This window comes from Aethalodelphis obliquidens, unplaced genomic scaffold (assembly GCF_003676395.1).
Source record: "Aethalodelphis obliquidens isolate GAN/ISIS:26980383/991018 unplaced genomic scaffold, ASM367639v1 scaffold31, whole genome shotgun sequence".
Lineage (NCBI taxonomy): Eukaryota > Metazoa > Chordata > Mammalia > Artiodactyla > Delphinidae > Aethalodelphis > Aethalodelphis obliquidens.
This window is the reverse complement of record NW_020837975.1, coordinates 6,566,795-6,592,395: the sequence shown is the minus strand read 5'-3', so window position 1 is coordinate 6,592,395 and position 25,601 is coordinate 6,566,795. Positions and strand designations below refer to the sequence as shown.

Below are 25,601 nucleotides of genomic sequence, written 5' to 3'. Positions count from 1 at the left end.
ATCAGAATTGAGCGGCCAGTAGAAAGGGGCCGCTGTACCTTTTGCCTAATTCCTGTGAAAGATTAAAGATGTCTTTGGCTATATATCGTATTGATTCGTCCTCTGAAGTATAAATCATCTTCGCGTTGCTCAGAGGAGTGCCGGGGAGCGGGGAGGACGGGAGGGTGCGCTCGCCAGGCTGAGGGTGTACATCAGAGCCCTGATGAGAGCTCAGCCAGCAAGTCCTGGGTGCCTGTGTGTGCTGGGCTCTGGTGGGTCCTTCAGGGAGCATAATTATGGCCTTTTTTTTTTTTTTTTTTTTTTTTGCTGTACGCGGGCCTCTCACTGTTGCGGAGCAACGGGCCTTTCCCGTTGCGGAGCACAGGCTCCGGACATGCAGGCTCAGCGGCCATGGCTCACGGGCCCAGCTGCTCTGCGGCATGTGAGATCTTCCCAAACCGGGGCACGAACCCGTGTCCCCTGCATCAGCAGGCGGACTCTCAACCACTGCGCCGCCAGGGAAGCCGATGGCCTTTTTATCGATGAGGAAACTGAGGCCAGAGAGGGTAGGTCACTTTCCCAAGGCTACACAGCCAGAACGTAGAGGAGCTGGGATTGGAGCCCAGCTCCATCCTCTGGGTGGGGAGCTCCTGGGTAGCACCCAGCACTATTGCACTATTGGGCCGTTGGCACAGGGCTTAGAGAAAGCTCTGGCGCTGCACTTTCCAGTCCCCATCAGCAGTGCCCTCCCACCCCAGTCCCTTGGTCATGTGAATTACGCCCTGAGCCAGCCTATGGCCCTTGACTGAACCCTGCACTGTGCCAGGCAGCCTCACCGCACTTTCATGAATCCTGATGACCGTGTTCTGTCCCCCTTTTACAGATGAGGAAACTGAGGCTCAGAGGGGTGAAGTGGCTGGCCCAGGCTCACACACTGAGGTGTTGGAGCAGGACTTGGAGCCAGGCTGTCAGCCCTAGGCCCTTTCCCCCACGCTATCCGTCTCCCCCAGCTTATATCACAGAGAGGGCAGTGCATGGTTAAGGAACAGGCCTCGACAGACAGACCTGGGCTCCGACTCAGCCACTTGCTGGTCACGTGATTCTGGGAGAGTCACTCAGCCTCTCTCGGTTTTGGTTTCCTCATCTGCGAAGTGGGGATGAAACTGGTTGTTATCAGAATGAAACGTGCTCCCGGCCCGTGGAGGTCGGCGCTCAGGAACGCACATGGGAGGGTTATGATTAGGGGTGTGGCTGCCTGGGCCCCAGCCCTCCCTGGTGCCAGCCGCTCTTGGGGAGGCCCGGGGAGTGATGGAAGGCCCGAGGGGGTGGTGCTGGGCCCTGCGTGGGGCCACAGGCAGTGTCCAAGGACAGGATGAGGGACAAAATCACAGGAGCCCTGGTGTCTGCAGCAGGTCGTGGGCGTGTGTGTGCTTTTGTGAGGTGTCGGGCGCATCCCCCATCTGTGTGGTGTGCGCTCCTTCTGGCTGCAGGGCTCCCCCTCTCCCTGCCAGGCAGAGGCTGCCCAAGGGAAAGGCTAGGGACACAACCAGGCCTGGGATTAGGTACGTAGAGCAGGCCCTGCCTGGGCTCTGGAGATAATGTGAGTGAGTGACCCTTGGAGGGAGATGAAGGCTAGAGGGGGTGGCACAGATGGGGCCCCACCCTCCGTGCCCCCCACCACTGTCTTGGGCGCTCTTGGGGGTTGGGGTCTAGAGTATGAACTTGTATACCCCCACAGCCTTTCCGTATCAGTGGGGCCCTGTGTGAGCCTCAGTTTACTTGCACTAGTGCTCCATTTCACAGATGAGGACAACCAAGGCTCAGGGAAGTCAAGCGGCCTAAGATCACAAGGAAGTGTTGAGTGTCAGAGCCCAGGGCTCCTGTGTGGGTGACAGGACAATGGATAATATTAGTAGGTAACATTTATGGAGCCCTCCTGTGGACCAGACCCCATTTTATGTGCTTCATACATGTTAACTCATTTGTCTTTCAAGACAACTCCATTATACAGATGGCAATACTGAGGCTCAGAGAGGTTAAGTAACTTCCCTGAGGCCACACAGCTGGAAAGTAGCAGGAGTGGGATTTGCGTCCAGCGTGGCCTCCTGATCTCTGGTGCACGTCATAGGAAGGACACACAGGTCAGCTCTGGGCAGGGGCATCTCCATGGGGCCACCTTGGGAGTTTGGTTCTCTAATGAGTGATTCCAGCACCCTGGGCACATCTAGGCCTGTACTCCTAGGGTGAGAATGGGAGGGCCTTTCTGGGTGTGGCGGGAAGGGACGTGGGAGCCTCAGGCCTGCTCCTTGAAGGATGTCCTGTCCCTCGCACGGTGGAAAATTTAAAGTCTCATCTCCCTGCTGTGTCCCCGCATCCCCCATTGGTATTCCGGAGATGCTGGTGAGTCAAGCTGTTGCTGGTCTGACCTCCAGGTCCAACTCCCAGGGCTGAGCGTCAGACTTGCATTTAGATGGGCCCGTCCGCGCGGCGGAGTGGCAGGGCTGGCAGCTGGAGGCCCAAGGCTGGGGCATCTCATCCCTCTGGCTCTGTGACATCTCTAGACTCAACTTCTCCAGCTGTAAACAGAGGCTCCAAGGGGAGTGGGGAGGAGCTGGCCAGCTGGAAAGAGCCGTGCCACCCGGAGGGGATGGCACTGCTCATCCTTCTGGGAGACTAGAGAGGAGAGAGGTTTGCCCCAGGGCACCCCCAGGATCCAGCAGCTCCCCTTTCTGCTGCCTGCCCTCCCGGACCTTGTCTCCTTCCACTCCCCTCTCAGGCTCTTCTCCAGTCACACCAGCCTCCTCACGGCTCCTCTAACACTCCAGGCACAAGCCCACCTCAGGGCCTTTGCACTGGCTTCTCCCTCTGCCCAGAAAGCTCTGTCCCTGGTTGTCCATGTGGCTGCATTCTCAGTGCATTCAGCTGCCTTCCCAGGGGTCCCCTCTTCAGAGGGGCCTCTCTGACCACTGAGTCCCCAGTCCACTACTCTCCATTCCATGCTCCCTGCTCTGTTTTTCTTTATAGCATTGACAAGTACATTTTTATTTGTTTATGGTTCATGACAGCAGAGATTTTTTGCCTGTTTTGTTCTCTGGTACCTCCCCAGCCTCTAGCACAGTCCCTGGCACACAGTAGTTGCTCAGTAAATGTTTGTGGGATGGGTGATCATGAAATCCAGCCGCCTACTCACTTCTTTAGGCCTTCTTCCCATCCTAGGCCTGAAAGGTTGCTCTCCCAGTCTATAGAAGGGCAGACTGAGGCTGACAGAGCACGGGCTTCTGGGGTCAGGGTGCCCTGGGACCCTGCCCTCCCCTCTGAGCTCCTGGCTGCCCCCAACCCTATCCTGACTCATCGAGGACAGATATCCTTTCCACCGCAGTGCCTGCCTCGGGATGCTTTGTTCTAGGTGCTGCCTGCCCCAGAGGGCAGGAACAGGAAGAGGCTCAGCCTTCCAGACCCCGCTCGAGTCTCCCACTGGCCTGGACTTCATGGATTTATTTCACATCCACTGGGTACCCAGCCCCTGCGCGAGGAGAGGAGAGAGGCAGTGGGCTCTACCAGCTCTCAGCGGGCGTGGGAAGAGCAGTGCCCACCCAGACCTGGCACCCTGCCCTCCTGCAGGAGGTGCCCAGGAGAATTTGCCTTAATAATTGAATGAAGGGATGTGATGACGCATGTGTTGAGGTGAAGAGATAAACTCCAGGGTTGCAAGAGGCCCAGTGCATCAAGATGGGCAGTCCAGCAAGGCTTGGAGGAGGGATACTTGGACAAGTGGAGAGGAAGGAAGGGGTGTGCCAGGTGGGGAAACAGCGTGAGCACAGCCTGGAGGAAGGAGTGAGCAGGCAGATGGGACCCCAGTGAGGGGCCTGGCCTGGTCCTAGTAGCCGTGGGATGGGGACCCATGTGAGATGGAGCGGAGCTGTTTCTTTCAGGTCAACCCTGCGTTTAACAGTTTTTTGGCACTTGGGGTTGTTGTGTCCACCTGCCATGTCCAAGTTACATAGGGCCCTGGGGAGTCTTCTCTGCCCATCACGGCTCAGTGCCAAGGCCCCTCCTCCCTGCAGACTTGCTTACCCAGGGAGGCATATGATTTTCCCCTAGGCTGGCCTCCTGGGAACCCCAATCATACCTGTCCCAGTGCTTGTTGAATTCCCCCTCTTCCTCTTCCACTTGACTGGGCCCCTTGAGGCCGTGGAAGGAAGGACCCCCTTGGCTCTGTGTCCTTCGCCGTCCCTCGCCCACAGTGGGGCCTCAATAGATGTCTGTAGGATGAACAGGTGACCAGCCCTGTGCCCTTGGGCACGTCATTGCCCTTCTGGGGCCCCCGTCTCTCATCTGTGACAGGAGTGGGCACATCAGCTCATCTGCAGGGTCCAGCTCTGACATCTGGCAGGCTGGGTCCTCCTAGCCCGAGGCCCCTGACTCCAGGCATCCTTCTCATAAGCAAAGCCTCATCATGGGGTCACTTCAGGCTTGGTCTTTTGGTTCAGGGATGAGTGGGTCCAACTGTATGGGGACAGAGCCTGGAGCATGCGACCTTCTCACCCTCAGTCAGGTGAAATGTGGTTGAGATTAGCCGATGGGGCAGGGCGCTGGAAACAAGGAGGCATCCTGCCACTGGCTTTGGGTTGGTGTATAAGAGAGCAGGGTGGCTTGTAGCATCTTCTTGAGGGGAGACCTCTGGGCCTCACAGCCCAGGGACCTTCAGCCCTGCCCACTGACCAATGCATTTTCCAAGAATGTGGGAGGGCAGTGGACCCCACCCCAGAGCCAGTCCCCACCATTCTAGCTTATCACCCAGGCTGCCCTCAACTTGAGACAAATTGCATCTTCCTCTCCCTTGCTCTGCTGCCCGTCACTGCTCTGTGGGTGGAAATTCAGTGGACTTGGTATGGGCATCCCCTGCCAAGCTGTGAGGCCCACCACGTGCCAGCTGGGTCTCCGGGATGCTCTGCGAGATTGGCAAGGTGCTGGCATCAGCGTGGCTGCTCAGTGATTACCCAGTCAGTCTCTGTCCCGCTTTGAAGGTGAACCCTGCGCTGTCTGGCCTGCCGTGGGGACTTCGCCTGTCCGCTCTAATTGCTCCGCCCCCCTGGCCTTCAGTGCGGTGCTGCTCTAACCGCCCCCCCGGCCTTCAGTGCGGTGCTGCTCTAATTGCTCCGCCCCCCCGGCCTTCAGTGCGGTGCTGCTCTAATTTCTCCGTCCCCCCCCGGCCTTCAGTGCGGGGCTGGCACCTCTTGATTTCGTGAGTCCCGTGGGTTGGGTGTCATCAGGCCACTTTTCCTCTCTCTCTGACTCATCTCTGATGTGTTCGCCCTGGCCTATCACAATGGGGACATGCTCCCATCCGAGTTCGCCTCTAAGCTTGACGGGATTGACAGGAGGACGGAGACAGAATGGACAATGAGCCCTTTTTGCTCTGAGTTTGCATCCCTTCCCTCTTGGACAGGAAGCAACATTTTCTTTCACCGGGCTTTTTTGTGGAACATGTTTGAAGATTTCTTCCAGGTCTAAAAAAGTTTTCCTTTGCTGGTTGCAGCCCCTTTGTGAATCCTGTCCTCCCTGGATGATGCAGTAGAGTGGAGGGCTTAAGAGCCCGGATGCTGGCTTGGCCACCATGAACTGTGCAATCTTGAGCAGTCACTTGGGGGCGCTGGGCTTCAGTTTCCACCTCATGAAATGGGAATATTTATAGCACTTCCCTGGACTTCCCTGGCAGTCCAGGGGTTAGGACTCCGTGCTTCCATTGCAGGCGGCCCGGGTTCGATCCCTGGTCAGGGAACTAAGATCCCGCAAGCTGTGCAGTGCTGCAGGAAAAAAAAAAAAAAAAAAAAGAAGCACTTCCCTTCTAGGTTGCCATGAGCATTAAATGAGTTAATACATGTAAAGCACTAACTAGCACAGTCTGGGCCCTGCACTAAGCACTAAGCTTCTGGAGGTGTAAGTTTCATCATTATTCATCAGAGTGGGAAGTGAGGATCGGGACCCAGTTCTAGTCCTGGCTCTGTCTCTGGGTGGCTGTGTAACACTGGGCTGGTCACTTTCCCTCTCTGAGCCTCAGCTTCATCACCAATGTGAAGGTGATGGGTCAGGGGACCTGAGGTCCCCCGTGATGTGGGTCTTTGCATCTCTCACCCATCTCTCTTGGCTTTTCTGTCCTCACCACGTGGAGGTCCCGGTACCAGGGGGTGGGCCTCTGGCTTCTGCTGTGTCTATGTTCTTGAGCCCAGACCTGAGCCCACAGAGTAGCCACATCTGCAGCATCTGTTTCCTCAGCTCCTTTGGTCTCTTTGGTCTATTTATTTATTTTTTACCTTTGAGCCTTTTGACAAACACATCTCTAAACCTGGTCTGAACCCCATTGTCTTCAAGATCATTTTCCTGCCCGTGTTTATTTTTCCTCCCCTTCCTTGAGCCTCTGCACTGGAGCATGTTGGGATCTATCCTCCGAGGCTCCCACATTTAGGGATCCCTTCCGATTTCTTCCCCTTTGTTAAAGAGCAGGTGGCAAAGGCCGTCGACCTTTCCCTGCCCCCCACCACCCCCAGCTCCGGTCTGGGCCTTGACCCCCAGGAAGCCCTCTTCACCTGTTTGTTGACTACTGGCTTTGAGCCTGTTTTCCTATCTGAGGCAGGGTTCCAGCACCCCCAGCCCCCCACTCTGAGCTTCTTGGAGGTGTCACCGAAGCAAGCCCCATCTCCCCTTTCCCTGCACTGTGGCTTCCTTCCCGCCCTACCCTGAGGCCCCTACTTCAGGCCAGTATGGGGCTGCTGAGTGTCCTGGGTGGGTTCTGGTTTCAGACTCATCCCCTACTCCTCTGTGACCTTAGGCAAGTCACTGCCCCTCCCCAAGCCTCCAGTTCTTCATCGTAAGACCAGGAAGGGGCTGTGCGCCTTTTTCAATGGGCTCATGCATGTCGTGGACACACGGAGGGATGCCTGCAGCCATTTTTGCCTTATTATCCTGTGTCACCCACCCAGCCCTCTTCCCAGAGCCTTTGAGCCCCAGGCTCTGCCTCCTGCACCGGCCCCTCAGGCAGCCCGGCCTGGTCTGTGTGAAGACCCCTGGACCTCCTTTTGTTTTAATATACAATTTTCTAGGGAACATTTCATTACCCATCCTCATCGAAGCTACCAGACCCTGGCCCCAGCTCCTATACAGCCGCCCTGAGAATTGTCCCTGTTTTACAGAGGAGGTGACCGTGGCTCAGGCTGCCCAAGGGCTGGTGCAGTCCCTCACAGCTTGTCGGATGCAGAGCTGGGATTTGCATTCTGGTCTGTGTGACTCCCGGAGCTCAGCTGGAGGGAAGGAAGGTGGGTGGAGCCCTCCTTTCAATGAGCTGTCTGATGCCTTTCACCTGGCTTCTCCAGGGAAACGTTGGTGGGTCAGTCAGATGGCTGGACCTTGGAGGACCCCCCCTTCCCCCTCCCCCCCCACACCGCCGCACACAGAGGCCAGAGGTTCTCTCAGGGCCAGGGAAGGAGGAAGGGGAGTGGCTCCTGTGATGGACAGTGTTTGTGTGACAGGAGTCACCAAGTCACGTGTGGCCTTGGATGAGCCTGTGAAGGGCTCTGTCTAAAAGTGGGTGTAACGGGGCCTGGAGATCAGGAGGAATGCATCCCCTGATGGTCACCTTTTCAGTGATGGCTTCCCTCGTGCTCCTGGGGTTTTTAGGGACTCAGAAGGAGAGAGTCCAGGCCTCCAGATCACAGAGCCTGCTCTGCGGGGATGTGGCTGGTAAGGAGGGCAGTGGGGGCATTTCTTCAGCCCTTTCACCCCTCACTTCTATACAGTAATTAATTCATTTGCTCTATAGATATTTACTGAGCACCTATTTTGTACCAGACATTGAACCAGGACATGGGGGATACAGCAGTGAACTAAGCAGATGAAGATCCCTGACCGTGTGAGCTCATGTTTGGGGAGAGAGATAGAGGCAGCTTATAGTAAACAAGTAAATACATCACCGTATAACAGAATTCAGATAGGAACTGATGGGCATTTCTGTGAAGAAGAACAAAGCAGCATAATTATACAGAAGGTGCAGGTAGGGGAGACTATAACACAGGTGGTCAAGGAAGGCTTTTCTGCAGAGGTGACATTCGGGCAGAGCCCTAAATACAGTGAGGGAGTGAGCCATGCAGAGATCTGTGGGAAGAGTGCCCCAGGCAGGAGAATCAGCAAGTGCAAAGGCCCTGAGGTAGCAGCCTGCCTGGCATTTGGGGACTATAGCCAAGAAGAAGGAGCAGAGTGAATGAGGGGGAGAGACGTAGAAGGGGAGGAGCCTATCACAGGGGACCTTCTGGGCCACTGTGAGGACTTTGGCTTTTGCTTTGAGTGAGATGGGAGCCATGGGAGCGTTGTGAGCAGAAGAGGGACGTGAATGGACTTGGGTTTACTAGGATCCCTCTGGCCACTGTGTGGGGCAGAGATTGTGGGCCTGAGGCAGGAAGGCCAGTGAGGAGGCTACTTCTGTCCTCCAGGGTAGAAGGGATGATGACTGGGACCAAGGGGCTGGGAGTGGTGAGAAGAGACAGATCTGGGGTATGTTTTGAAGCTCGAGCCCGCAGGACTTGGTCCCGGGTTGCGTGTGGGCAGAGGGCAGGGGCGTCGCCCAGGCGGTCCTGGCTTCAGCACCACGGACAGCGCCAGCACCAGACACGGGGGAAGCCCTGGTTGGCTCAGGTCCCCATCAAACAAACGGCCAGTCCCTGGGTGCTGACCGGAGCCTCATCTGTAAAGTGCTGGTCCCTTCCCCTCGATTTTGTTATCCATTTCTCTTTTAGCCAAATATGTTTATTTCTGGGCACTGCTGCGAATCCATTTTGGGATGAGGCAGGTTTGAATGCAATTATATAGCTGGGATGAGAGGTTTGGAAGCAGTTGTATCCAAAAATCTCTGCATCTGGCTAAATTGTGTTGTATGGAGTGGGGTGCTAGGATGGGAACTGGGGGAAGGGGAGCTTCCTTGAGGAGGGGGTGATGGGAAGAGAGCCTTGAAGAACGGTGGGCCTGTCTCAGAGGAGCAGCAGGGTGCTCTGGGTAGGGGAGCTGAGTGACTGAATGTGGTTATTCATGATGCCCTCCTTCTGAGAGGGAGGAGGGGGCAGCATTCCTGACACTGAGCAGGGTAGGTCGGCCCGTGGAAGACAGTGGTGACCCTCAGGGCTTCCACGGACTTGCTGTGTGTCTGTCCTTTGGCTCTCAGTTTCTCCAACTGTAAAATGGGGTAATTGCAGTCCCTACTGTGCTGGTTATTGTAAGAATGACAAAAATGGGTGAATTAACCATCAGAAAGGCCAAGAAAGGGCTGGAGGGGTGAGGGGCTGCCTCTGAGGCCTCAAGGGTGAGCACTTGGCCTCTTCCTGGTTGGTTGTTCCCAGTCCCTTTGTGACCGTCCTCCTTGTTCTCCCTGACTCATGTGGCGGGTTATATCTGTGCCCCATTTTGCTGTAGACAGAATGATCATATGGATATTCTATGCAAATTCTTATTTTTAACGAGCCAGAAGGAAAGCTAACGACCATCTTGCAGATGTATTGGGGCCCGAGGGAGGCCTTGGGATGGGGGAGGAAGCAGGGGACAAAGTGACAAGCAAGAGGAGAGAGGAGGGAGGAAGGGGAGAGGAAATGGAGCGGGGTTGGGGTGGACGCAGTAGGGGCTGCAGAGCGGTGGAGGGGAAGCACGGGCTCTGTTTACCATCTCTCAGAACCTCTCTGCCTGCCCCATTTTAAGATGGGGAAACAGGCTCAGAGAGAGGTGGAAACGTGCCAGATACCCCAGAAGCTGGGAGAGAGAGAGAGAAAGGCAGAGGAGAGGGAGCAGATGGGCTGGAGAAAGGAAAGGTGGAGGCAGCTGGGACTAGGCTCTGGGACTCGGTTTCCTTATCTGTATGATGGTCGTAGCACCTAAGACGTGGGCTGATTGGGAGGAACTAATGAGAGAACATGTGCAAACATTATTTGACTGAAGAGTGCTGCCTGAATATGAGGGGCCGTGGAGTAACGTGTGTGTGGGGGAGAGGGAGAGGATGGGGCAGGGGACCGAGTCGGGAGACAGGAAGATGAGGGTGGAGGGATGGGAGCTGGAGACGGGGGTAAGAGGCCTTCTGGACAATAGGCCAGCTCTTAATTAATTAGTCCATTCAGTCATTTGTTCATTCATTCCTCAGCATCTACAGTCTACTTCATAGGGGGAAGTCGGCTCCCAGAGGGCAGGATTCTTGTCTGTCCGATCCGTGGCTGCCCCCGTAGTGTTGAGGGCAGCACCTGGCACCAGGAAGAGCTTAAATTGTTGCTGAATCAATGGATGTTCTGTGCCCGGCAGCGGGCCCAGCAGTGGCCATCTCCCTGGAGCTCAGCGGCATCTAGTCCAGTAATTTCCCTTCCCTGTGCTAAGTGCAGTGGTTGAGACAATGCGATCGTTACTGGCCCCCAGGGGAGAGGGAGCCTGGGGACAACTACGAAGGCTTCCTGGAGGAGGGGGCCTGAGATGAATCTTCGAGAACTGACAGAAGCTGACTTGAAGGAATCTGGGAAGGGGAGCTGGTCATAAAGGCAGAGGGAACAGTCTAGTGTTCGGAACTGCAGGTGCTCTTGGAGGTGGGGAGTGATGGGAGCTGAGGCCGCAGGGCCTGAGGACTGGGCTGAGGGGTTTGGATTTTGCCCTGAGCCCTGAGGGAGGTGAGAGCCAGCGAAGGTGGGAGGGAGGGGTGTGCTGGGGTGGGATCAGTTTTGGTGGAGAGGTGGGGTGGCCAGGCTGGGCAGGCTGAGGTGTGCATGCAGGTGTGGGGCTCTGGTCTGGTCAGGCAGTGCCGACAGGAGTCGGGGGGCACAGGGGATTTGGGCCTGAGGGGTCAGCTGGCTGCTGCCAGGTGAGGCTGGACCCGCCCCCGGGGCATGGAGCCAGCCTGGAGAGGGGCCAGGGCTCTGGTTTAGATTAATTAAAAGACCTCTTGGGCTTCCCTGGTGGCGCAGTGGTTGAGAGTCCGCCTGCCAATGCAGGGGACATGGGTTCGTGCCCCGGTCCGGGAAGATCCCACATGCCGCGGAGCGGCTGGGCCCGTGAGCCATGGCCGCTGAGCCTGCGCGTCCGGAGCCTGTGCTCCGCAATGGGAGAGGCCACAACAGTGGGAGGCCTGCGTAACGCCAAAAAAAAAAAAAAAAAAAAAAAAGACCTCTTCACTCTGGGCAGTCCCACCGGGGCCGGAGTGCCTGGAGAGCATTGAAATGTCAACATAAATATCACAATGGCCCGAGTCCCTCCTGTTACTTAGTGTCTAGATTCCCAAGATGTCCCTTGTATTACAACATGGGACAGTCTCTCACTATGAAACATGTCCGACCCCAAATGCCTGTTGAGAAAAGCTAGCAGATGGTAGCATCCCCTGCCCCAGCTCTGGCCTCCACAGGAAGGGCAAGGTCAGCTGAGCACCCTTCTCCCACCTGCCCTCCCCGGATGCCCTCCCGAGGCCCACTCAGGGTTGCTCCCAGGATCCAGGCCTGGAGTCCCCTTTCCAGCCCTCCCTGGTCCCTGTCTCTCCACTCCCAGATCTGGCCAAGCAGGCCCCAGGCTGTGGGGCCCCAAGCTTTTCCCCAACAGCGTCGAGAAAGCCTGGGGCAGGTTTTGGGGGGTGGGGTGAGTGCTTCTCCAGCTCATAGCCACATCTGGGCCTCTGTCCCTGACCTTTGTCTACCAACTCTTTAACTAACCCGAGTCCCAGGCAGCCCAGCACCTCAAGAAAGCCCCCGACGGTCCACAGGGTCGGGCTGGTGTCTGCGCTGTCCTCACTGCCCTCCTCCACCACAGCCAGTTTGTGGAGCACACTCACGCCCGCCGTCTCATCCTCGTTCCCGGCCGGGGGCATCAGCGGCCCCATTTTCTGGCTGAGGAAACTGAGGCCTCACCCCAGGTACATCCAGAGCCAGGGCTGGGCCCAGACCCCCCATTCCTTGCATTTCCTGCTGTTCTGCCATCAAAAGGGTCGGCCTGGAGGAGCCAGAGCCCGGCTGCTCACCGTCCCTCCCCCCGCCCTGGCCTGAAGAGGACGGCTGGTGTGGGAGAGGGTCCAGGAGGACTTCATTACCCAGTGCCTGCTTGTGGCACGTTGGGGGGGCCTGAGCCCGCCGCCGGTGGGGAGACATGCTTGGCCTGCCTGGGTAATTACATCTCAACATTTCATTTTGCTTGTCAGTTTCCACTTCCTGGGGATGTGGGCTCCTAAATATTTCATCCCAGCCTGCAGCTGCCTGTTCCTTTCTGGCCAAACCGCAGGCCCGGCTGCCGACCCCGAGCCCTGGCCCCTCCCTGCCCAACTGAGCCTCGCTTCCTGTTCTGGGCTGGAGCTGGCCAGAGGTCATCTTCTCCATGCCCCTACCCCACACGGAGGTCTCTACCACCAGCGCAGCGCTGTCTTCTGTTCCCAAGGGATCTGGGGTGAAGAGGCCAGACAGACAACATTGCCAGAAATTAGGCTCAGTTCAACCAACATTGATTGAGCACCTCCTGTATGCCTGAGACTCTGATGGAAACCAGGGAGTTAGGAAAGAGAAAGATACAGTCAAGAAAGAAAGCCCCTTGAAGGGGCTTATGGGCTAATGGAGGAAAAGGACAACAGTGTTATAACAGCAAACACTTATTGAGTACTTATATGCCAGGCACTGTTACATGGATTAACTCACTTATTCTTCATGCTTTCTTATGAGGAGACAAGGCCCAGAGAGGTGAGTAACTTGTCCAGAGTCACACAGCTAAGAAGTGGCAGAGCCAGGATCTGAACTCAGGCAACCTGGCTCCAGCCTTCATGCCCTGAAGCATGAGAGTCACAAACCGACAGCCTAGGCAGAGGATGGCGGGTGCCAGTGGGGAGGGGTGAGGTGAGAGCCGGGCTGGGCAGTGATGAGTCCCCACTCTGGGATGTTTTGTGGGGGACGAGGTGCAGAAACTGAGCCCCGAGGTGGGGTTGGGCAGGTGGGGAAGCAGGAGGGGTATTTCTGGCAGAGGGACCAGCAAAAGCTCCAGGGTGGGAAAATTTGAGTTGCGTTGGAGAAAGTGGTCTTGCTGTAGAGTGTGGAGTGAGGCTGAGGAAGGGGCTGAAAAGCCGCTATGTGATCTCAGCCCCTAGGTGTGTCACTGGAGCTGGGCTGTCTTGTTCTGAAAGGGGTTTTTCAGCAGAGGACTCAGCTAACACTCAGCAGTCCTGTTTCTGGCTGCTGGCTGGCCTGACTTGCTGTGTGAGCCTTGGGCAGACTCCTTTCCCTCTCTGAACAAAATCTGAGGAATGGGCGGGATTCCCTCAGTAGAAGAATGCCCGGCATGGCCACTGAGAGTGGGGGGAGGTGGGCCTGGGGGGAAGGGGTCTCCTGGGGGCCCTTGGGGTGGAGGCCGGCCAGAAATCAGTCTCAGGGCCCCTCCCCGCTCAGTCCCCTCCTGCCACCACCTGGCCTCCACCACCTCTGCTTCCTTCTCTCTCTCTCTCTCTCCTTTTTTCTGCTTTTCTTGCTTCAAAGGTGTTTTACCTAAATGGGTTTGTGTTAAGATATTAGGTCGATCACTCAGCAAATTTCCCTCTGCTCAGAGCTGAGCACCATGAATAATGCAGCTCTTAGCAGCTTGTGCTGCTTAACGGCCTCCCAGCGAGGGGACAGCAGCACTCAGCTCAGGGGCTCTGAGCCCCACAGCTGCCCTGGCTGGTCCCCCACAGCCTGCCTCCCCCCCTCCCCAAAATATCCCCCCAGGGGCCAGGTGATCCCTTTAATCCTCACAACACCCCTGCCACGTCTGGGGAGTGGCGAGAATGCCCTCCCATTTTACAGATGCAGATGTGGAGGTGCAGAGAGGTTGGGTGACTTGGCTCTTATCAAGTAAGGGATTGAGGTGGGATGAGGGCCCCATCTGTGCCCAGCCTCGGCCTCCTGTGTCACAGCAGGCCAGCTCTCTGATGCCTGTGCCCCCCGTACCTGCAGGTCCAGCCCGATTCTCTATGGGGGCAAGAGGGTGTGAGTGGACAGCCTGGTTTCAGAGGAAAGTTGAGGACTTTGCCCTGATGGGGGCACTGAGGCTCCTCGGTAAATAGTTGTACCCCTCCACCCAGTCACGACCCCATGCCCGTTAGCACCCCCCAGCCGGGCTCCCCTGCACCAGCAGCAAAGGAGAGGTGTTGATGGTACTAACGTGTGGCCGGGCTGGCTGGTGGAGATGTGGACAGCTGACTTGTGTGCCTGGGTCTGCGGCTGTGTGGCTGTGTGGAGGGTGTGACTTTGGGAGGTTGGGCGTGGTGAGTGTGGCTGTGTGGGGCGGGGTGGTTAGTGTGTGAGCCTGTGTGGCTGTGAGATTGTGTGAGGTTGTAGTGATGTGTGGTATGTGATTGTGTGAGGGTGTGTGTCACCATGTGTGTGTGGTGGGGCGGGGCTGGGAGTGATGTAGGGGTGGGGAGATGAGCTGAGTGTGTTCAGGAAAGAAAGGATGTGTGTCCTGCCTTGGATAGACCCTGGGCCTCTAGGCTAAGGCCCCAGGTTCTTCCCAGCACTCTGTCCCTGTGGACATCTCTCAGTTTTAGCTGGTGTCTCTGGTCCCCAGAGCATCTCTCACCAGCCCTGGGTCCTGACCCAAGCTGGGTGATGAGGTCCCTGCCCCCCTGCCTCAGCAGCCCCCACCCCCACTAGGACTTGCTCCCCAGTGGTTTTGGCTCCAGGAGGCCAACCCAGGCCTTCACAAACACCATCGCATTTGACCCTCACTCCAGCCCCACCGGGCTTTTTTCCCATTTTACTGATGGGAAGCCTGATGCTCAGAGAGGCTAAGTAACTTGTCCAAAGTCACACAGCCAGGAAGCAGTGGAGCAGGCATCTTCCCCTCTGTCTCAGACTGGAGGGGAGGGGAAAGCCAGCAGGTGCAGTATCCACGCTTTGCACAAACCTTTGATGGGGTATATCAGGGAGACACCTGCAGGTGGGAAACCGGAGTGACTGTTTCCCCCTCATTGTCCCTTGGTACCTGGGTCTTCCTGGCTCCAGCCAGATCTCTCACAGTGGGCCCACCGTGCCCACAGGGCTGGAGTCGCCTTGCGCTCATGCCCTTCTCTACTGGCCCAGCTGTCTTCGGCTCTGGCCCTTGGGGCCCGGCTGTTTGCATGGCTATCTTATACTTCTCCACTTGTTCTTTTGCATGTGCATTTCTTGAGCGCTCGTAGCAAGGAATTTGCCTCTAGGTGGAGAAGTAAGTTCCCAACAGAAGGCAGGACTGAGAGAGAGGTCCTGGTGTGCATGACGCCCAGCACCATATGTACTTGGAGCTCACCAGTGTGTCCTGCAGGCGCTGTGCATGGATAACCTTTGCAGCCCAGAGCCCGGCACAAAGTGGGTGCCCAGAGCCTGTGCATGCAGACATTCGGGCACTCCGTGTGACCAGGTGGTGGCTCAGAGGGGAGGTCATAGTGGGCTTTGGGGGTCAGGGAGGTTCCCAAAGGAAGTGGGAAGGTGGCAGGTGGCTACCTCAGATTCCTACAGAGCCTCTGCCCCTCTGCCCGTGCCAGCGGCTTCTGCCCCGCCAGCCCTCCCATCCCTGTCAGTCGGGCACTCAGTGACTCATTCAACCGGCAAGCGTGGGTCACTGCCTGACCCGAGCAGGCACAGCGTGTGTGCTGGGCCCCATGAGGGCTGGGGTGGAGAGACAGACACGGAGGAGAAACTGGGGCCCAGCAAGGGAAGGGCTGGCCGAGGGAACAGCCTCTGCTAAGGCCTGTTGGGGCAGCAGATGTGGTCAGATGGTGGATTTTTGTAGGGACCAGACCTGAGGAGGAGATGTGGCCTTGAATGTCACACACACACACACACACACACACACACACACACACACAGGTGGGGAACCACCAAGGGCTGCGGGCAGGGAGCCATGTGTCAGAGGGATTTGTGCTTTAGAAAGAGGATGGAGTGGACACCGGAGGGTGGAGAGTCAGGCCGGGAGTGGAGCAGACAGGGGGATGGTGGCCGTGAACCAGGCTTGAGCTGCCGCCCGGAGAGCCCTCAAGCCCTCTGTGGAGCCAGAGCCAGCCAGAGTGCGGGTCCACCCCTCGCTGTGCCCCCCAGCCCCGCTCACCCCGGACAGCCACAGGTTAGGGGGCATTCGCTCAGGGCCTGGGTGCCTTCCTGACCTCAGACACCCTTTTAGCCACAGCTCTACTGCCTGGAATCTGCCACATGGCTCCATTTACTTAGACAAGGACTTCCTTCCTGGTTGAAAACAAAAGTAACACCATGTTAGTCACTGAGCCCTCTGAGTAACTCCCTTTCCTGAGAGATGGTTTGGAGTGGGAGGGAAAGAAGGGAGGACCAGGGAGAAAGACCTCTGTGTGTGTGAGTGTGTGTGTGTGTGTGTGTGTGTGTGTGAGGCCATACAGTCCCGGGTAACTCCCAGCCTCCTTCGTGCCTTCCCCCCAACTCCCTCTCTGGCAGGAACGTAGCGGAGCTGGGGGACCCCCTTGGGCTGTTAACAGTCCCCACTTTCTCTCCATGTTGCAGTTTGCTGCCTTCACATTTTGCCATAATGTAGATTTTTCCACTTGATTTCCTAGGATTTGTCTTTCATTGCTTTTCTCCCATTTTAAATTTAAAAAGACAAAAAAAAAAAAAAAAAAAAAAAGAGAAAGAAAGAAAGAAAAAGAAAAGGGAAAGAGAGAAAGGGGAGAAGAGCCCAGTCTTGCTGGTCTCCTGCACTGTTTGTCTGCAGGGAAATTGCTCGACGCTCTGGGGGAGGATTTTCTCCCCCCTGGTCTGGAGCCCAGAGCCCGGGCTGCTGCTTGGGGCGAGGGAACAGCCTGGGTTGCAGAATGTGGTCCCAGGGCTCTGGGTGTTAGAGCAAGAGGGCTTTGGAGCTGTGGACACAGTGCCCTGTCTGGGTCACCTTGCTGCCCACTGCCTGTGGGCTGGCTGCTTAGCTGCTTCCTGGCGAGGGTAGGTCTCTTGGTGAGTGAGAGAATGAAGGATGGGGAAACAAGAGGATTCCCAAGCCTGGAGGATGTGGCTGAGGGCTCTGGGAAGGCACAGGGGAGCCCAGGTCCCCGATTGCCCCCACCTGGGGTGAGCTTGGGCAGAAGCGGGCTGCTCCAGGAGGTGGCTTTTCCTTTTTGCCTGCTCTGGGCCACCGGGTTAGGTTCAGCCCACAGGTTGGCGTGTCGTGAAGGCAGGGGGTCTGGGGGCTGCTTGGAGCAAGTGGGGAGGACTTATTTAGATGGGTGGAGTGGAGAGAGCCGTCCCGTGGGGGACAGGGAGGTGCCAAGAGAAGAAGGAAGCTGAGCACAGGTGCAGTGATCCTACTTGGTGTAACCCGAGTCCACCAGGACATTAGGGAGACACCTCAGGCGGGAAACTGGGCTGATGACCACCCCCCCGCCGCTCCCCTGCCCCCCCCCCCCCCCCCCCCCCCCCCCCACCCACTGAGTCCTTAGTGCCTGCAGGTCTCCGTGGCCCTGCCCTCAAATAAGCTCCCTGGGTCATCTGTGCTGATGGAGGGAGCCAAGTGTGGACAGTCCCACACAGCGAAGGGTAGAAAAATGAGGGCATTTCAGCAGCGATCTCTCACCTGCAGGTGGAATTTACAAGTCCAAAGTGTCTTCAATTCCTGGCTCTCAGGCCAGGCAGTAGCTCCTAGAAAAAAGTCTGAGTAGAGTCCACATGTGCTGCTGCCACTGCGTGGCCCGGCCTCCCTGCCCCCTAGGATGCAGCCCCCAGCCTCCCTCCATCACTTCACTCACTTGTTTCCTCCTCTGCCCTGCAGTGAGAGCTGTATGGGAGGAGGGGCTCTGTCCTCCTCATGGCTGCATCCCAGCATCTAAACGGTGCTCAGTGAACACTTGTTGACTCAGTGAAGGAAAAGCAGCGGTAGCACACAGGACAGGGTGCGTTGTTGGATGGCTGGTGTCTGGGGAAGCATGCGGTGGGCCTGGCACCCAGGGGGCCTTCCCCACCACCAGTGTGGCCAGCAATGCTGTCTCCTGAGCCCCTCCTGGGACTGGTCGCTCTCTCTTCCTGTCTTGCTTCCCAACTAGACTGAGCTCCCAAGGAAGGGGTTTTACTTGCTATTGTTTTTCTTTTCTTTTAAATTTTATTTATCTATCTATCTATTTATTTATTTATTTTCGGCTGTGTTGGGTCTTTGTTGCTGTGCGCGGGCTTTCTCTAGTTGCGGCGAGTGGGGGCTTCTCTTCGTTGAGGTGCGCGGGCTTCTCATTGTGGTGGCTTCTCTTGTTGCGCAACACGGGCTCTAGGCGTGTGGGCTTCAGTAGTTGTGGCTCGTGGGCTCAGTCGTTGTGGCTTACGGGCTCTAGAGCGCAGGCTCAGTAGATGTGGCCCACAGGCTTAGTTGCTCCGCGGCATGTGGGATCTTCCCGGAGCAGGGCTCGAACCCGTGTCCCCTGCATTGGCAGGCGGATTCTTAACCACTGCGCCACCAGGGAAGCCCTCTTTATTATTTTTTTTAATTAATTTATTTTTTGGCTGCGTTGGGTCTTTGTTGCTGCGCGCAGGCTTTCTCTAGTTGTGGTGAGCGGAGGCTCCTCTTCATTGCAGTGCGCGGGCTTCTCATTGCAGTGGCTTCTCTTGTTGCGGAGCACGAGCTCTAGGTGCGCGGGCTTCAGTAGCTGTGGCACGTGGCACGCAGGCTCAGTAGTTGTGGCTCGTGGGCTCTAGAGCGCAGGCTCAGTAGTTGTGGCGCACAGGCTTAGTTGCTCCGCGGCACGTGGGATCTTCCTGGACCAGGGCTCAAACCCGTGTCCCCTGCATTGGCAGGCAGATTCTTAACCACTGTGCCACTAGGGCAGTCCCTACTTGCTATTGTTTCTTAAGGACCAAATGTGCCAGGAACTGAGCAGGACACTTCTTGAATGAATGAATGAATGAATGAACGAATGAACAAACAAACACGCAGAGCCGGCCCTGCCCTTGGGGAGTGCAGCTGGAGGCAGACACTGACCCAGATATATTGGCTGGACCCAGAGAACACCGGGAAAGGTCACCAGACTGCAAATGGAAAGGGCGCAGAGACCACAAAATGCAAGAGGAAACCCATATCAAGTTTCACTAGTGGAGTCTCCATGTCACGTTCAAGTCAGGGCAGGTGCCTGGAGCCTGGGGGAGGCGCAGGGTTCCAGTGCCAGGGAGGGCTGGCCAGGAAAGAGCCTGTCCTCGGGGGGGGAGGTAGGATTTCGAGAGCCAGATGGCCGGAGGAGGAGGGCAGCCCCAGGTGGGCTCCCCATGTGCTTCCCCTCCAGTGTCCTGTGGATTCCACCGAGCCGGGAGTGGCCGAGTGACCCCATGTCACAGATGCACAAAGAGGCTCGGGGCAGCGCACACAGGGACTGAATGCCTTCACTGTCACTCGTGTCTGAAAATTTGGTCTGGCCTGGGTTCTGGGGTCCACATTTACCAAGCATTTACATCTTTACATCTTGTATTTGCTTCTGATTTTTTTTTCAAGAAATAAAATGGGGATTGCCTGGAAGCCCTTTCACGGAGCCCTCAGTCTTGTTCTATCCCTGCCTCCCTTGAGGTACCCTCTACCCACGACTCTGAAGGGGATGAGTTCCCTTCTTGTCCCCGTTTAGTCATTCAACAAGCATTTATGGAGCACCTAATGTGTGCCAGGCACTGGGAGATCGCGGTGCATACAATAGAACACATCTGCCTTCATGCAGCTTTTGCTCGTATATATGTGTGTGTCCCTATAGAATAAATCTTATATGTGGCTTTTAATTTCTACATAAATGGGACAGATTGTGCTGCACTTGGCTTTATCAGCCAACTTTATGTTTTCAGGGTTTTGTCGTGCTGATACGTGAGAGCTGTTTTATGAATCTTAGCTACGTAATATTCCATTGTGCAAACACACCACGGATTAGCCATTCTTCTGCTGTAAAATATTTAAGTGGTTTCCATTTTTTTGCTGTTTCGAACAGCGCCACAGTGACCGTCTTTGGGCACGTTCCCTTGCACCCGTGTGTGACTTTCTCTGGGAAGGATGTGGAGGGGGACACACTGGCCTGTAGGATTCTAGACCCCCTGGTGCAGTCTGCCCTCAGTCTCCTTGTTCCCAGAGCACTTGGGCCAGGAGCTCTCCCAGGTCCCCACTGCCCCCAGGCACTCAGAGGCTCCTGGCAAGTGCTTGCGGCTTCCTGCTCCCGGCCCTGCACGGAGGCACCGGCTGGGCGGATGGCGGAGCTCGCAGCTGGCATGTGGCGGCAACTGGTGCTGGACAGGGGGCTGGGGCTGTGTGTGGGGTGAGGGGCTTGCCACGAGTGACCCAGGAAGGCCTAGGGGAGCCACGGAGAACGCCAGACTCCTTCATGCCCCTCTTCTTATCATCCTGTTCCTGGAGCCTGGGACAGGTGGAGTGTTCCAGCTTCTGTGCAGAGATAGGGCATGGGCTTGTTCCTCGCTGCTTGGGTTTAATTGGATTCTATTTGCTCTCAGTATGGACTCATGGATTTTTTTTTTTATCCAAAGAGAGAGTCCGTGTGGTAAAGGAGGAGGGGTGCAGAGAAGTGCCCCCGCCCTGGTGGAGAGGTTTGAAGAGGGCGTCCCAGGGGAGTGCTAGTCATGGTGCTGCAGAGGCGGGGGCTGGACACGGGAGGGCTGGCGGGCTTAGCATGAGACTTGAGATCTTCCCAGGGGTGGGGAAGGGCTGCAGGAGATGGGGGTTAACAGAGACCCAGAGACTGGGGCCTTTCCCTTCTCTGCCGGAGGGAGGCTCTGGACACAGACCTGGATTACAGGCCCACTGACCGGCCATGTGACCTCCGTCAGGCTACTTAGCACGTCCGAGCCTCAGTTTCCACATCTGTAAGATGGGGCTGTTAGCCCCTGTCCCAGGTTGTGTGAGGATTCACTGAGTGCCAGACATGCCGTGGGTGCTTGGTAAATGCGGTCTCTCTTGGGCCACTCCAGTCCTCTCTGGCTGTGGCATGGGGTCAGGAGGGCCGTGGAGACACTTGGTTTCTCACTGTGGGGCCAGTGACACCAGTGGTACTTAGCCCAGGGTAAGCCCTGTGCCCAGCCATATTTACGGGTGCCGGTTGGTCTCTGACTCCACGTGACCGGTCGTGACACATTGGACTGGGCGAAGGGGTGGTCTCGGGAGCCAGACAGCCTGCATTCAAACCCCACTCTGTGCCTGACTGTGTGACCTTGGGGAAGCCACTTAACCTCTCTGCACTTCTGCGTCCTCATCTCTAAATTGGAGCTGTGCTGATGATATGGACCTCAGATGAGTGAATCCATGCAAAATATGCCGAATAATATTCAAAGGCATCAGGCACTTTATAAACGTTCACTGGTACTGAGCTCTGCATAAACCCCCAAACTCCCCTCCAGTCCCCCCACCCTTGTGGTTGTAAGAATAGCGCATCCCGCTCAGACCAGCTCTCATCTCGAGTACCTTGCGACTCGCTCACATTTGAGCTGACGAGCTGTGGTCACCTCATTCTTCTTTCACCAGCAAAACGAAGCCTGCAAGCTATACCCTGGCGTGTCAGGTGGGGCCATCCTATGGAACTTCTTAGGGGAGCATTGCCCAGAAATATGACTTAATCTAAAAGTTTCTCCCTCCTTGAGAGCAATTAACTCCTATTCTATGCCTGCCTCCCCTCTGCCCCTTGGCCCCCTCCTCCCTCCTGGAGCCAGGTGGCACATCCTAACCCCTCAGCCAGCCTCCTCCTCTTGTCCATCTGTCTCCCCAGATGGGGGGGCGGAATGTAGCAATTGGCCCAACTTCTAACTGGAAAGGAACCATATGGAGGGTTTACCTGGGAGCTGAGTGTCTGCCCGGCCGCTGTTAGGGCAGAGCCAGTGCTGTGGGCAGCAGACTGGCTCCCCGGGCTCTCTCTGTGAGCCGGGACCGGAGGGGCCCCGTCCTGCCCCCAGACCCTCCCTCCTTCTCTCCTTCTCTCCCTCCCCCATGAGCCCCTGGTAGACCTGCTTTTCTCCTGTGCTTGGGGCTTCCTTGGGTGTCTTAGGAGGTCTTGAGGAGCTTGGTCTGCACGGAAGTGGCAGAAAGTAAGAGAAATGGGTGCTGGTCAGGGCAGGGGGCAGGGGCCGTGGTTGCCTTGCCTGGTGCAGAGAACCAGGGGGTCTACTTTCCTGGCAATGTGAGAATGTGTCTGTGTTGTGTGGCTCCAGGCCTTGCAGGTGCCTGGCACAGAGCAGCCCCCATTCTAGTGTGAGTACGTTGTTCTCCCAGAACGCCCCACCCCCCGGCTGCTTGCGCCTCCTCCTGCTAAGACTCAGCTCAGGGTCACCGCCCTTGGGCAGCCTTCCCTGGTTGCCACCTACCCTCAGGAGTAGAGGGCCCTCCTTGGGTGGAGCTGGGTGCTGGCACCTTTCCCCGGGGGGCAGGTGGGTGTGTTACCTCTCCCTGTACTGGGAGCCCCTTGCAGCCAGTCCTCCATGCAGAGGTGCGTGGAGTCTGCGCAGAAGGCCTGGACTGAGAAGCCATTCAAAGGCTCGGGGGTGCCCAGGGGTGACAGCCAGGTGCCCAGCCAAGGTGGATAGTTTGGCTGGGCCCTAAAGGGCTCCTGTGTGAGGTGGAGCTGGGCTGAGACCCCTGAGTGGGACCCAGAGGAAGGTAATGGTCTCAGATAAAGAATCTGCTTTCATCAAGAGAAATCCCTCATGTTTTTCCATCAGCTGAGCCCTGCCTCTGCCACCTGGGGTCCTGGGGGGGTCTTACTCCCTGGAGGCCCCCCATTCTGTACCTCAGTAGGGCAGGGAATTGTGTGGCTTTGGGTAAACCACTTCTCTTTTCTGAGCCTCGGTTTCCTCACCTGTCAAATGCAGTTGATAGAAACAGTGGTCCACAGTGCTTTTGTAGCAGGAGATGAGGGGAGATTGAAATACACACATGATACCTGTCCCCCCGCCAGCACTGGAGAGACACGTCTGAGGCTGGGGACTGGCTGGGTGAAGTGGAAAGTGCTCCCAGGGGTTCTGTAAGCCACAGGGCCTGGCTGTGAATTCCGGGGTGTGTGTGGACTGAATCCTGGCTCCTGCAGACTTGGGGGCTGGGCTTCTCGCAGAGGCATGAGCTTGAGAGGCAGGTAGGCCCTGGGTCCCCTCCCCCAGGACCCAGCCAGGTAGGTGGTGGCCCAGAGAAGAAGGAGTGACAGGAGGGCCCCCTAAGACCTTCTGACCCCAATCAGAGCTCTTCCAGTCCTTCCAACCCAAGCACTCCGGTTAGAATGACCTTCCGGGGCTCTCCTGAGCTCCCTGCTAGGAATCTGATCACAGATAAGATGGGCGGGGCCTCGAGTATCAAGGCTCCCTGCCAGGCCAGGGTGGGAGCTGGAGAGACTTACACACTGAGTGGCCTGTGGGTTCGTGGAAGGGAACCTGGGAAGACCTGGATGAGGACTGTAGCTGGGTTTGCAGCATTGCTGCCCAGGATGTGTGGGCATGAGTCAGCAGCCATGCACACTGCTCTTACCAAGGGGCCTGTTGATGAGCATGGGGCCCGGGGACAAGAGCCCTGGTTGGTGTGTGTGGATGTGGGTGCCAGAAGCACTAATGGCCCAGGGTGGCAATTTGCTCTCGTTCTCAGATTTACTCCTCCAAAAAACCTTATGAGGTGGTTACATTGAAAAGAACCAGTTTACTGAGCACTTACTATGTGCCAGATATTATTGTATTTATATGCATGAACACACTTAGCTTTATAACAACTCTATGAAATAGGTAGTATCATTATCTTCACTTTATAGATGATGTATTTGAGGCACAGAGAGGTTCAGTAACCAGCCCGAGATCACACAGCGGTAAGTAGCAGAGCTGAGATTTGAACCCAGGCAGTCTAGCTTTAAGCACAGTGCTGCATTGCCTATTGCTAACAACCTATTTTATTTATGAAAACTGAGGCACAGAGAACCTAAGTGACATGTCCAGGGTCACCAAGCTTGTGAGTTGTGGAGCCGAAATTCCCACTGTGGCTATTCTGACTGCACAGCCCGTGCCCAGAGATGGGGACCTGGGAGCTAAGAGTCAGGCTACAGGGCCGTGAGCAGCCCCCAGGAGTGTGGGTTGGGGGAGAGACTCTGTCCGCCCCAGGCTGACTGGTGCCCTTCTTGCAGGGGGTGTGTGCATTGCCCAGTCGGTCAAGATACCACGGGAACCCAAGCCTGGGGAGTTCGACAAGATCATCCGGCGCCTCCTGGAGACCTCGAACGCCAGGGCAGTCATCATCTTTGCCAATGAGGATGATATCAGGTGAGGGCAGGTGGGGCTTGGGGCGGGGCTTGGGAGCTGGGGATCCCTGCTGGAGACCTTCCTAGGCAAGCCTGACCCACCCTGGGGTCCAGAGAGATGGGGTGGGCCGGTGAGTGGGTGGTGGGGAGACCCTTCTGGCTGGGGCACAGGCTACTGCTAATGGGCTCCCCTTCCCCTCGCTGTTTCCTGCACCCATTCTACCAACTGGGGATGGTAAGCAGGTACTTTTACAGAGGGGCTAAGGCCATGGGCTTGGGGTCAGAGCACCTAGGTTCCTCACCTGCTCTCCTTCTTACTAGCTGTGTGACCTCAGGCAAGTTTCTCAACCTCTCAGGGCTTCTATTCTGCTTTAAAAAAAAAAAGAGAAGCTAATTATGCTTGCTTGACGGTGTTGCTTGAGTATTGAACGCAGGAAGCTGCATAAGGGGCTTAGAGCAGAGGCTGGTAAGGTTGGCCACCTCTCAGCCCCTCCCTCCTTCCTTCGGTGAGCTCAGAGTAGCGGGAGGAGGCCTGGGCTGAGGTTTTAGTCCTGATTTGGGTACACACTCACTGTGGGCAGTATTGTCCCCTCCCTGGTCCTCAGTCTCCACATCTGCAGATTGGGGGCAGGTGGACTCCGGGTGCCAGAACCATGCAGTGCAGAATCCCTGGACCACCCCACCTCTCTGCACATCTGTCCCTGGGTCCTGAGTCGCAGGTCAGAAACTCAGGTGCCCTTAGAAGATGACCCCTGAGCACCCCTCCTAACCCACTTCCCTTCTTCCTGCCTTTTCTCTCACTACTACCCCTCCGAGACTGTATGTTAGGGCCAAGAGGGGCCGGCCTCCTTGATTCCCTAGTCTCAGTGGGAGACACAGCCCCTGCTCAGAGTCTGACTGGCAGAGGAGATGTGGTTCTCCCCAGGCCTCCTCCCTCAGATAGTTGGCCTGAGCTGTCAGAGCCCGCTGTGCCCTCCGGTCGACCTGCCCACCTGCCTAGCCCAGCCTGCCCCATTGCTAACCAGCATCTTCTCTGGGTCGCATTCTTTCCAGCACTCTTTCCCACTTGTGAAGACCCCATCCTGGACTCCTGAGTTTCAGCAAAACAGATATCCCCCCAGGAGACATTGTCGGGTCCCTGGAGGGGTGGAGGGGGGAGTTCGGGAAGGTCATTAAAGCCTCAAAAGCCACAAGGACCAGCTCTAATAGGTGTTTCTCAGGCCTCGAAGGACCAGGGCGTGGGAGTCCTCAGGATCCATCTGGCACCTCCAAGCTGAAAACAGAGGCTGCTCCTGACCCCCTCAAAGCTTTCAGGTCCCCTAAATTCCTATTGCCACAGGTCCGCTGGCAACGGGGGCAGGAGGGGCTCCTTCTGAGCTCTTTCCCTCCCTGCAGTCAC

The 25,601-nt window shown here is 56.7% G+C and overlaps 1 protein-coding gene across 3 annotated transcripts in view; it reads left to right on the top strand.

Annotated features, from left to right (window-relative positions):
* Window positions 1-25,601, top strand: part of GRM4 (glutamate metabotropic receptor 4) — a 111,066-nt gene that overhangs the window by 49,804 nt on the left and 35,661 nt on the right. For all 3 annotated transcript variants that reach the window (XM_027126791.1, XM_027126789.1, XM_027126790.1), the window contains one exon: window positions 24,089-24,224. Coding sequence is in view for 2 of the 3 variants with exons in the window: in XM_027126789.1 (XP_026982590.1) it covers window positions 24,089-24,224 (136 nt within the window). In the remaining variant the exon portion in view is untranslated. The remainder of the gene's footprint in view (window positions 1-24,088; window positions 24,225-25,601) is intronic.